The 12,323-nt window shown below is 37.8% G+C and overlaps 1 protein-coding gene across 1 annotated transcript; it reads left to right on the top strand.

The window, feature by feature from the left end:
- The first annotated feature begins 7,394 nt into the window (after positions 1 to 7,394).
- On the top strand, positions 7,395 to 10,575 carry LOC141641088 (uncharacterized). The gene is made up of 3 exons (XM_074449766.1): positions 7,395 to 8,160; positions 9,943 to 10,256; positions 10,351 to 10,575. The coding sequence occupies exons 1-3, from the start codon at positions 7,395 to 7,397 to the stop codon at positions 10,573 to 10,575; spliced, it is 1,305 nt and encodes a 434-aa protein (XP_074305867.1).
- The last annotated feature ends 1,748 nt before the right edge of the window (positions 10,576 to 12,323 follow it).

The following is a 12,323-nucleotide window of genomic DNA, read 5'->3' as shown; positions in this document are numbered from 1 at the left end:
CCCTCGTCTCATGATCCAAACGGATTTCCAAGTAGTGATGAGCCTTATGAAAAATGAGAGGATCCACCGTATGACTCATTATCATATAGTGAAGAAGTGAAGATTTGTCAAACGTTTCATTGTGGACTTATCGTGGAAAGTCGAGTTACAACATATTTACACGAGGCGGAAGCGTGTGACCCAGTAATGCGAGTGCGGATTGGTTTGCAAATCTAGGGGTGACTCAGTCAGAACAGATGGTTGTTTATGAGGATATGAATGCTCCTGATCACCTTGCAGAAGACGTCCAAGGCGAATGCGTATGCAGATTGGTTAATCCCGAATCGTTTTTATTTATTTTTTTAAAAAGGAGAAAAAAACTAAAAAAAATATTTGTGAAGTCTGAAAACCCTACTCCAGTCCCCACAAACTAGATATAGCACTACTCATGCTATAAAGGACTCCGAAGTCCGAACATAGCAACCGTGAGGCAACAAGTTGATGGATGTTATGGAGCAAAATTAGAATACTTAGTTGTATGACATTATTTATAAGGCAAAAATCACGTGTGTATTGCAAATAATTAATGGTGAGTTTTACATTTTATGGTGAGTGTACGTACTTTAACAAGATTTGAATAATTAAGAGAGTATGATAATGCGTCACAGAGATGAAGCATTAAATTAGGTGGTATAAAATAAATAAAAAGACCCGCACGAGGGGAAATGGGCAATAGGTCTTGGTATAGACGGGTGGGGCGAATAGACGGGTAAAGACCTCTAATAAAATGCTTACCACTTTATGGCAAATGGGTATTTTGTGAGGGGAAATGGTATCCGTCTATACGTATAGACGGATAGTGTCCGTCTATAATGAGAATTTGTGGGAAATGAGTTGTTGCTGACTACATTAGCTAGGTGCCTCAAAGAAGAGTAATCCACACTTCCACAAACATGGTTGGTCTTCTTCTTTAGTACTACTAACACTTTTTTGGGAGTGCTATGTCCTATGTGCTCATATTATCATATATGCGAGTCAAATCTTTACCGGTTAAAACATAACACGACACCAATTGACGGATCAAGTGCTTATGTATGTACATTCCCTATCAATTAATTTATTTTGGTCAAGTTGTTCACTATGGTATCTGCTAATATATCCTTAGTCTCATAGGCAATATGTTACTCAAATATCAACCACGAAAGCCGATACGTCTAACCAGTAATAATCAATATTTTAAAGAATATTTAGTCTTAGTGTCAACGAATTTGAAGTGACTTGACAACAACACATCTGAAATTGACCTAACCCTGAAGTAACCAAAAAAAATTTGCATGACAAATTCAAGATGACCCGATCCAAGCTAACCCAACACAAACAACTCAAATCGATTGACCCATTTATCAAGTCTACACACTTGCTACTCACCACCTAGAAATACGCATACTCTTCTTATTACGGAGTAACTTTTTATTGCAAATAAAACGAGTCTTCCAAATACATTTGAAAGGTTTTATTTCAAACTTAAAAGTGAGACCCCTTAATTATAAGTGAATCAAAATATTTTATAAGATTCTAAATTCATGTACCTATTACACATTGCAATAAGATTCTTGAAAAAGGATTAATTAATAAACTATATATAATATGGATGAATAAATCTACATGAACGAATAACTCTACTCAAAGGATGAGCATACTCCACACACTTTAATTACACAATAATAATTTCTTATAGACAAAGTAGGCTAAATCGCAAGAAACGACGTCGTTCCCTCGTCGAGCTAGCGCAACGAACAACGTCAATGAACATTGCTTCATCACAAGGAATCCAAAGTTTAATCGGCGTAGAATCATCATATTCTTCTCTAGCCATGTCGAGTAACGCTACAAATAAAGGGTTGTTAAGCAAACTTATCTCTATTACAAATCTCCTTACATTTTGTCCAACATATATAGCCATATGACCCTTTGGTACGTCCCGTGGAATATCGACCCGTTTTTGAATGCCTCGTAATTCGCACCTAGACGAGTTATTCGGCCGAAAACACCAATGGAATGAGCATGATTCATATGCTAAAGATAATGTTTTTCTCCACTTTATTAAGGATGTTTTCATAAACTTGTTCTTTGTAATATGCATGTTTAATTCCTCTAATGTATGTTAATGTTCACACTAACTTAGTGTGAGACGGTTTCTTAGGAGACTTACTGAATAATAATTTGTGTTGTAATATGGCTTTTATTACAAGAATATTTGTAGAAGAAGTAATTAAAGTAAGTTATAGAAGGAGGATGATGAGAAAGTGAAATGAGGGAAGAAGGTTTATATAGGTCGATTAGCCATACTGTGTTGAATGCTTCGAGATCGAGGAGGACCCATTTTAATTTTTAAGCATGTTAGTGTGGTGGCTGTGATCTTGTGGATTATATAATTCACAAAATCTCATTGAAGACGGGCACTATCCGTCACAAGCTGAAGACGGATAGTGTCCCTCTCACAAGATGCAAGTGACAATATGCATGGTGCTCCATTTTCCCTCCCACTTGCCAACCCACTTGTTTTATTGTGAGAGGTCTTCAGCTTGTGACGGATATTGTCCGTCACAAGCAAGACGCTTTGTATATAATTTACCACTTATAATTGCCAATCATGTTGAACGTTACTTTTTTATTTTTTACCTTTATTCGTTTTTATATCTTTATTTATCTCATATGTTTAGTTGTGAAAATAAGATAGTTAATATTATAGGCCAATTCTCTGTTTCCTTATGAGACAGTCTTACAATAACAACAACAAAGCGTCTTACTTGTGACGGGCTAATTCCGTCGCAAGCTGAAGACCTCTCACAAAAAGGGGAGGGGATAAGGTGGGGCATCCCCATGTGCTTCCCCACTCACCTTTCATGGACATTTTATGAGAGGAAATGGTTACTCTCTGGCGGTTTCATATCCTCGACCACGGTTTCGATCACATCCTCAACCCGTCTTCGCACCACCTTGCTTCTTTGTTTTCCGGATCTTCATAAATCCCCAATACCATCCTTTTTGTTACCAGATTCTGCTACCACATTTTTTGCCCAAAGACAGATCAGTTCTTTGCACGAATTCATCGTTTCTGGTTTTTGATTCGCTGGTTGCAATCAAAATTTCTTTTTAAGCTGTTTTCTTCTTCTGGGCACTTAACAGGTTTGAAGTTATTTGGACTTGTTGTCCAATTCTCCTTTTCAGTTCCACTTATGGGCAATTTGTTTCTTCAATCGCCTTTACTCTACCTTTATCTGTTAACTGGGCTATGACAGTTTGTGTCCTTTGCTCTATCTATTTTATTTGAAGCTTTACTTTGGCCTCTGGTCTCTCTTCTAATCGTATGTCTTTGCTTTTCGTTTGTTTTTGGTGTAATTGATGGGTAATCAAGCGAGTTCTGGTTTGCAGTACCCAATTCCTCGTCTTTGGGGTTGGTCTTTGTTTCTTAGGGGTTGTCGAGGGTGTTGTGAGGTGGTTTGTTTCCTCTGTGTTTCGCTTTGGTTGAGTGTTTGCCGGCGGTGGGGTATTTGGGTTGGATGGTTGGTTGTAGTAGTCTTCCTCTTCTCTGTTTGTTCGTTTCCCTGCCTAGTTCGTTTTACGTTCTCAAGTTTTTCTTCCTGTGTTTCCCTTAGTTGTTAAGTTATGGCGCCCTTTAAGTTCTAGTTCCGACTTTCTTGAATTCTTCATCCTTTTTAATGGTAATGAGAAGTTGTCGGCTGAAGAAGTTGAATTTCTGAAAGTTTTTACCCAATTAGATTTTTCACCTTCTTTTCAAATTCAAGCCCTTAAAGATTTCGGTAACAATCTTTTTCGACAACATCAGTTTGGTCAGGCGGGAGACTCTTACGATAAGGCATGTCGCTTTCTATGTATGTCTATCAAAGACAAAAGCGTACTTGATTTAAACCCAACCTTATCGCTCGCTATATCTTTGTGCTTAAATTTAGCAGCGTGTGCTAATAAGCTTCAAGCTTCTGACGTGGCTTTGACCTACTGTTCTATGGTCTTAAATTTCTTTCCTCGCAATACTAAAGCTCTTTTTCGTAAGGCGGTAGCTCTTAAACAATTGGATCGGTTTAGAGAGGCTTTTATTTCTTTGGAGGAAGCACGTTTGATTGAGCCCCATAACAAAGATATTCTCCAAGAGCTGAAAGAAATTGAGCAATGTCTTGCCATTAACAAAAATGGTAAGCGGGTTGTCGTTGACTCCTTAAATGCGAATGATGTTCGAGCAGGGAAAGTGTTTGTTACTTCTCTCCCAGGTCAGGCAGTTGTTTCTTCTCACCAACATCAAGAAGCAGCTGGAATGGAGGAGAAGATGGTCGCGACAGCAATTTATGGATCATTGTTATCTTCTGGAATTGAAGGGCATGGAAAGCAGCCCATGTCGTTTCCCGCTTCGCCATCTGGTTGTGATTCTAGCAGCTTGCCAGATGTGCCTATGGATTCCAACAATAACAGTAGCAGTTCGCCTGCTGAGGCCTCGAATGATACAACGAAGGTCTGTTCTTCCTCCTCTACTAACTCAACATCTCGTCAGTTCCGCTTTACCAACAAGAAACGATCTCATAATACTCTCCATCTCTCATCTCAAGATTATGATAATTTGATACGTGGCTCGAATTTGGGATTCTACCACCCAAGGTCCATGTCTTTTATGAGGGTTCATACCCTCGTCTCTAAAACTATCCAGACGGGAACTCCCCATGACGAATTTCATGGGACAGCAGAAGTTCCTATTTCTCCTACAATGGAGAACTTTTTACACATTAGTACTGTTGAACAGACTGACAGTGTTCAGTTGGTTAAGGAGGAGGCCGACGTTCAAGTTGATAAGAAGACCCGTCTTAATTCAGACTCTCCATATCCTACTAAGATCTCATCGATCAAGTTTGAGTTTGCGGCTGTCAGGGAGATTTCATTTACTAAGGAGAGACATTACCACCCGAATGTTGTTAAGGATCGTGCTATTGCCAATAGAGGGAAAAGATCTATGGTTTCAGCTTCTTTTTGCAGGTACACCCGCACTACTGTTAACGTTATGAGGATGAAGCGGAAGGATGTCCAATCTCTCGAGTTTGATGCTCATTACCATCCACCGTTCAAGAAGAGTCGACTTGTTTCTTTGGTTAGCACTACTTGTACTTGGGTCGCACGTAGTTTTGGGGTTGCTAATGCCCCTTTGTTTGTACTCTAATGTACTCTGTACCGATTTTTATTTATTTATAACAGTTTATTGTTGTAAAAAAAAAAGAATTTACAATGTTAAAATCGTAATGATACTACGTCCCTTGTCTTACAAGTTACAATCACAACAAACATCTAAATCCAAGTACATTTTCCTCTGTTCTCTCATCATATTAACTATAATTTTTTTGTACTTGCTATATTACTCCTTCCGTTCCAAACTTTTATTTATTCTTGATTAAAATATTTTCCAAGAAAAATATAAAACGTAATAATAATTGAGGAGTAATTTCTATAATGGATTATTATAAAGTAACTTTAAGGGTTTCTTCTTTTTCAACCTTCTCAAATATTTTTCTCTAAGAAAACCAAATTAAATTTAAATTTATGTCAAATACTTTACACAAATTCTCATTGAAGACGGGCACTATCCGTCACAAGCTGAAGACGAATAGTGCCCCTCTCACAATATGCAAGTGGCAAACCAAGTGAGAATTAAATGGAGCACCTCACATGCCCTCTGTGGAATATAGGTGGTTAGTATAATAGGTTGTTAGATTAACCGACTTAACTAACTACCTATATATACATGTCATGTAATCAGTTGATGACTTATCAATTTACAGAATATCATTCATCTCTTTTGTTCTTCATGTCATGTAATCAGTTGATGACTTATCAATTTACAGAATATCATTCATCTCTTTTGTTCTTTCTCTCTCTTCCTATCTCTCCATCGTTCTCACATACAATCATCAATTTCTCATCATGATCTAGTTTGATCATAGTTCATATGGTATCAGTGGTTTAAAGATCCAATAAATCGCTTCCGCATCAATTATCAAACATATTCATTGTTAAATCTTTGAATTTTTCTCATAAATTTTTTCTTTTCTTATCACAAATACACAATCATGTCGCAATCTGATACAAATTCTCAATCAGCTGCACAAGATTCTCTGTATTCTCCTCTCGATGATCCGTTTTTTCTGTCTCCAACTGATCAACCTGGGTTGAAGTTGTCAGAAACTCTATTTGATGGTTCCAATTTTCGTCAATGGCAGCAAGACATAATCCAGGCGCTTCTTTCCAAAAACAAGATTTGTTTTATTTCTGGTGAATGCTCTCTTCTTGACAAGTCTGATAAAAGGTATAATGCTTGGATTCGTTGTGATATACTTGTCTCTCGTTGGATTAAGAATTCTATGATTATGAACTTGCAAGATAATTTTCAATATACTCAGTCATCTAAGCATCTTTGGTCTGAATTAGTTGAGCGTTATGGTCAGCTAAATGTGCTAGAATTATACGAGTTAAAGAAAGAACTTGCAAATATTAAACAAGAAAATGCCTCTTTGTTTGACTATTATGGTAAAATCAAGGGATTGTGGGAAAACATAGATCACATGGATCCTATGCCTCAATGTAGTTGTGGGGTTATGGCTAAATGTACTTGCAATATGCTTAAACGGTTGGTAGAAAGGGATACCCAATCCAAGTTAATTCAGTTGTTGATGGGATTACATGGTGGTTATGAACAAGTCCAATCATCTTTGTTGTCTATGGAACCCCTTCCTCCCATAAAACGTGCTTTAGGGATTTTGCAAAAGATTGAAAGGTAAAAATCCATTAATGATAACAATAATTCTGCTGTTCTTGAGAGTGTTGCCTATGCTGCTAAGAAAATATTTGGTAATCACAAATCTGCTGAGGACAATGCAAAGGGCAAGCGTTCTAAAGACAATTCTGGTCAAGCTAATGTCCTTGCTCAGCCTGTTATACCATGTGCTAAGTGTGACAAATCAAACCATAAGACTGAAGATTGTTTTCAACTTCAGACTTGCTTGTTTTGTGACATTAAGGGACACATTATTGAGCATTGCTACAAATTTAAGGCTTGGAAAGCTAAGCAAGCCAAGAAGACTGCCAATTCTGCTGGAACAATTAACCCAGCTATTCCTAAACCTGCAAATACTGCAGCAGTTTGCCATAACCAGGATGATGAATATGCACCTGTTTGTGGTCCTATTTCTCAGAATGGGGGTCTTCTTTATCCCAATTCTTTTGACTTTAATACACCTGGGATGTCGTTACCAGACCATCAGAATGCTTCAGTGTCTGCTGGTGTTTCTCATGCTTTTTAGAATTCTCAGGTTTCCCAAGTTTCACCTGATCTTGTGCAAGGTATTGTTGATTCTGTAATGACTAAGGTTCTTCAGGCTTTATCTGACAAGGCTTCTTCTTCTCAAACTGGTGAACCTAATTCTCAGGCTTTTAGCCATTTTGCAGGTATCTCTCCTCCTTGTTCCTTTGTTAATTATGGTTTTTCCTTTTACAAAGACTGCGTGATTGACACTGGAGCATCTGACCATATGACTTCAAATGCTTCCATCTTACATAATGTTATTGATTTGCCACAGCCATTGTTTGTAGCTTTACCTGATGGCACATTGAAACCAGTTTATAAAACTAGGACACTATATCTGACCAAATATATTGTTTTATATGATGTTCTGCTTATACCTGATTTTAAACCTAATCTTTTGTCTGTAGGCAAGTTAATTTCCAGGTCTAAATTGCTTGTTACATTCTCAGATAATAATTGTTTGTTTCAGGACCCTTCAAGTAATACTACTATTACAGTTGGTAAAAGAACAAGAGATTTATACACACTTAGGATTTCTGTTACTTCAAAAGCATGTAATACAACTAGCTTAAATACATCTAATGTTGTTCAGCAAATAAATGTAGCTCTCTTTCATTCTATACTTGGTCACTCATCTGCTGAGAAACTAAAGCATGTAAATCCTATTATGATGCAAAGAGTTAATAAAATGTTCTGTGAAACTTGTGTTCTGGTCAAACATCATTCTTTGCCTTTTCATATAAGTCTTTCACATGCTACAAAATGTTTTGATCTTGTTCATATGGATTTATGGGGGCCATATAAACAGTCTGATAGGACTGGTTGTAATACTCCGTATTTATGAGTCTTGGGGTACTCTATCGAGTAGGCCTTACTCTGTCGAGTAAGGAAGTTTTGCGAAATAAAATAGTTTCTGACCTGTTGGGTACTCGATCGAGTAACTAGGATACTCGATCGAGTAGGGGTACTCGATCAGTACGGGCTACTCGATCGAGTAGCCGGTTTCTGGGGTTGTTTTCTCGGGTTTCGTTAATTATGCGATTAAGGTATATAATCTTTTCGTCATTCATTCTAATCACTTTTCTAAAACCTAAATCACTGTGAGAAGAGAAAGCAAACTACGTTCATCACCTTAATCGCATTGTTAACAAATCCCGGAGCTTGGAAGGTCAGATTTCACTTGTCTTTACACCGTTGTAATCCTTGCGTCGAGGGTAAGACCTTTATACCGTTTTGATTGTATTTCGTCAAAGTTAGTTAAACCCTAATATTGGGAATTGGGGATTTTGTTGTGTTATGTGCATAGTAGTAATTATGTGCTTGTATAATTAGGAGGAGGATTCGTAGAGGAAGCTTTTTGACTTAATTTGTGAGATCGTCGACAATTGTGCTTTCCAGGTAGGGTTTCCCTACTCGTATTACTTACATGTGGTGTGGTGTTGTCTTTGTAATTAGTATAATTGGTTGATTCAGACGATGTTGTGATTGTGATTGTGATTGTTTGTCTGTGGTTCTCGAGATGCGTTCTCGGCTGAGTGGAGTCACTTGCGGGAGTGGCTTCACGCCCTAGTTTCGCCCTTCGTGGAACCCGCCACGGAAGAGGATGTGCACATTAATGGGACAGGGTTATCGCTCGGTATGATGAGCGGGACTTAGGTGGGAACGGCTGCGGTCCCCCACTGGCAGGGCTGGTCCAGTGGACAGTCGGAGACGGATATGGAGTGGAGTGCTTGATCATATATGATTGTTTGAGTTGTATTGGTTACTGTATTATTGATTATACCTCTTGTGTAATTAGTACTGACCCCGGTGAATGTTTTGAAAACCTGCGGTGATCCATTCGGGGATGGTGAGCAGATATTGAGCAGGTATGACATGAGTAATGGGATAGCTGGGATTGCCACGATCAGATGATAGAAGTCTTCCGCTGTAGTTTAACGAGTTTTCATATACATTTTGATTAGTTCAGTGAGATGCAACCGTTTTGAGAACATGTATTAGTATTTGGTTTGGTTTTTGGATTGTAACCTTTTCGCTAAAGTATTACTATTTAAATATTGTTTCATTATTGTTTATTTGATTATCATTGTCTCGGGTAACCGAGATGGTAACGTCCTTATACCTGAGTGGTCCTGGTAAGGCACTTGGAGTATGGGGGTGTTACACTGGTGCTCATTCTTTCTTGACTGTTCTTGATGATTATTCCAGGAGTACCTGGAATTTTTTACTTCAGCAAAAGACCCAAGTTCCTAGTTTTGATTATTAGCTTTATAAATCTGGTAGAGACACAATTTAATGCTAAAATCAAAGTCATAAGATCTGATAATAGCACTTAGTTCTTTCAGACACAGTGTCATGATTATTTTGCATCTAAGGGTATTATTCATCAAAGGAGCATTGTTGGTAGACCTCAACAGAATGGTAGGGTAGAGAGAAAGCATAGACACTTGTTAGAGACAGCAAGAGCTCTTAGGTTTCATGCCCAATACCTATTAAGTTCTGGGGGGATTGCTTACTTACTGCTACATATTTGATTAACAAGCTACCATCTTCTGTTCTGAACTGGCAAACACCTCATGAGCTATTGTTTCATACTAAACCAGTTTATGATGAATTACGAGTTTTTGGGTCTTTATGCTATGCTACTAGACCTGTTACTGTCAGGGATAAATTCATGCCAAAGGCTAGAAAGTGCCTCTTCATTGGATACCCCCCTGCTAAAAAATGTTACAAACTCTATGATTTAGAGACACATGATGTCTTTGTTAATAGAGATGTAGTATTTTATGAGCATTATTTTCCTTTTAAGACTACCAATATTCAGCAATTTTCTACTGATTTTATTTCTGACATTGACATTATCAAGGAATCATCATCTACTTCAACATATAATATAGCAGGTCCTACTAATCAAACAGTTAGTATCACTAAAAATAATAGTACTCCTCATGTTTTACCTAGTAATCCTCTATCTAGCAATGAAGATGTTTTTATACAGTCTGTTCCTTCAGTCTATTCCTTCTCCAGGTCCTCTTGATGTTAGGAGATCCAGCAGGACACGAAAGACATCCAGCAGATTATCTGGATATCATTGTCCTTCTATTTCCACGGCTTTACATACAGCTGTTATTCAGCAGCTTGATAATTTTGATTCAACCTATATCTCATTACTATCTAATGTAATCAAAGAAATTGAGCCTAGTTATTACAATCAAGCTAGTAAAGATTTTAGATAGATAGCTGCCATGGAACAAGAGTTATTGGCACTTGAGAAGAATAATACTTGGGTACTAACTGATCTACCTAAAGATAAGAAGGCTATAGGTAGTAAGTGGGTGTATAAGATTAAACATAGAGCTGATGGCATTGTGGAAAGGTTCAAGGCAAGGCTTGTGGCTAAAGGATTCAATCAGATAAAAGATAAAGACTACAAGCATACATTTTCTCCCGTTGCAAAATTTACTACTGTTAGAACTTTACTAGCAGTTGCAGCTATAAGGAAATGGCCTCTTTTCCAATTGGATGTTAATAATGCATTTCTTCATGGTTATCTTGATGAAGAGGTTTATATGAAGCTTCCCATGGGCTATACTAAGGCTAGAAAAGGTCAAGTTTGTAGGCTTCTAAGGTCCTTGTATGGCCTGAAACAGGCATCTAGACAATGGAACCAAGAGTTGTCAAAATTTTTGATCCAACAAGGTTATGTGCAGTCTAAACAGGACTACTCCCTCTTTACTCTACAGAATCCTTTGACTAATAAGTTGGCCTTGGTTTTAGTATATGTTGATGACATTCTCCTTATTGGTGATGATTTAGAAGCCTTGAATTCTTTAAAGACAGCTTTGCATTCTAAATACACCATTAAGGACTTGGGTGAGATGAGGTTTTTCTTAGGATTGGAGATTGGGAGAAATGACTCTGGCATAATTTTGAACCAACGGAAGTATGTTCTGGACATCGTTAAAGATGCAGGCTTTGAGGATTGCAAGGCAACATCATTCCCTATGCAGAAGGGTTTAAAGCTTGCTATTGATCAAGGTGAGCTCCTTCATGATCCTGAAGTCTACAGAAGGCTTGTCGGCAGGCTCCTCTACCTCAGTCTTACTAGGCCAGACATAGCTTACAGTGTACAACATTTGAGCCAATTCCTAAGTCAACCAAGAGAACATCACTATCAAGCAGCACAACATTTGCTCAAGTATCTCAAGGGGACAGTAAATGCTGGACTATTTTATCCCTCTACTGCATCTCTGAGTTTACAGGCCTTCAGTAATGCTGATTGGGGCTCCTGTGCATCAAGATGTAGGTCATTAAGTGGCTATTGTATCTTCCTTGGAAACTCACTTGTTTCTTGGAAGACCAAGAAACAGGTGACTGTCAGCAAGAGTTCTGCAAAGCAGAATATCGTAGTATGTCTTACACTACCAGTGAGTTGGTATGGTTGGCAGAGTTGCTCAAAGATCTCAGAGTAGAAATAAAGCTGTCAATACCTTTGTATTGTGATAATAAAGCTGCACAACAAATAACATTGAATCCAGTATTTCATGAAAGGACTAAACACTTGAATATCGATTGCCATTTTGTTCGAGACAAGTAGCTGGAAGGATTTTTATATACTCAGCATGTTAGAAGTGGTCTGCAACTGGCTGACCTGATGACTAAAGCTCTTGGCAAACAGGAGCATCATTTATTTGCTGCCAAATTAGGCCTTAAATTATACCAAGATGTTCTATCTTGAGGGGAGGATGTGGAATATAGGTGGTTAGTATAATAGGTTGTTAGGTTGTTAGATTAACCGACTTAACTAACTACCTATATATACATGTCATGTAATCAGTTGATGACTTATCAATTTACAGAATATCATTCATCTCTTTTGTTCTTCATGTCATGTAATCAGTTGATGACTTATCAATTTACAGAATATCATTCATCTCTTTTGTTCTTTCTCTCTCTTCCTATCTCTCCATCGTTCTCACATACA

Source organism: Silene latifolia, chromosome 1, assembly GCF_048544455.1.
Source record: "Silene latifolia isolate original U9 population chromosome 1, ASM4854445v1, whole genome shotgun sequence".
NCBI classification, from domain to species: Eukaryota; Viridiplantae; Streptophyta; class Magnoliopsida; order Caryophyllales; family Caryophyllaceae; genus Silene; species Silene latifolia.
Note: the sequence above shows the minus strand (reverse complement) of the source record. Positions and strands in the feature narration are given on the sequence as shown.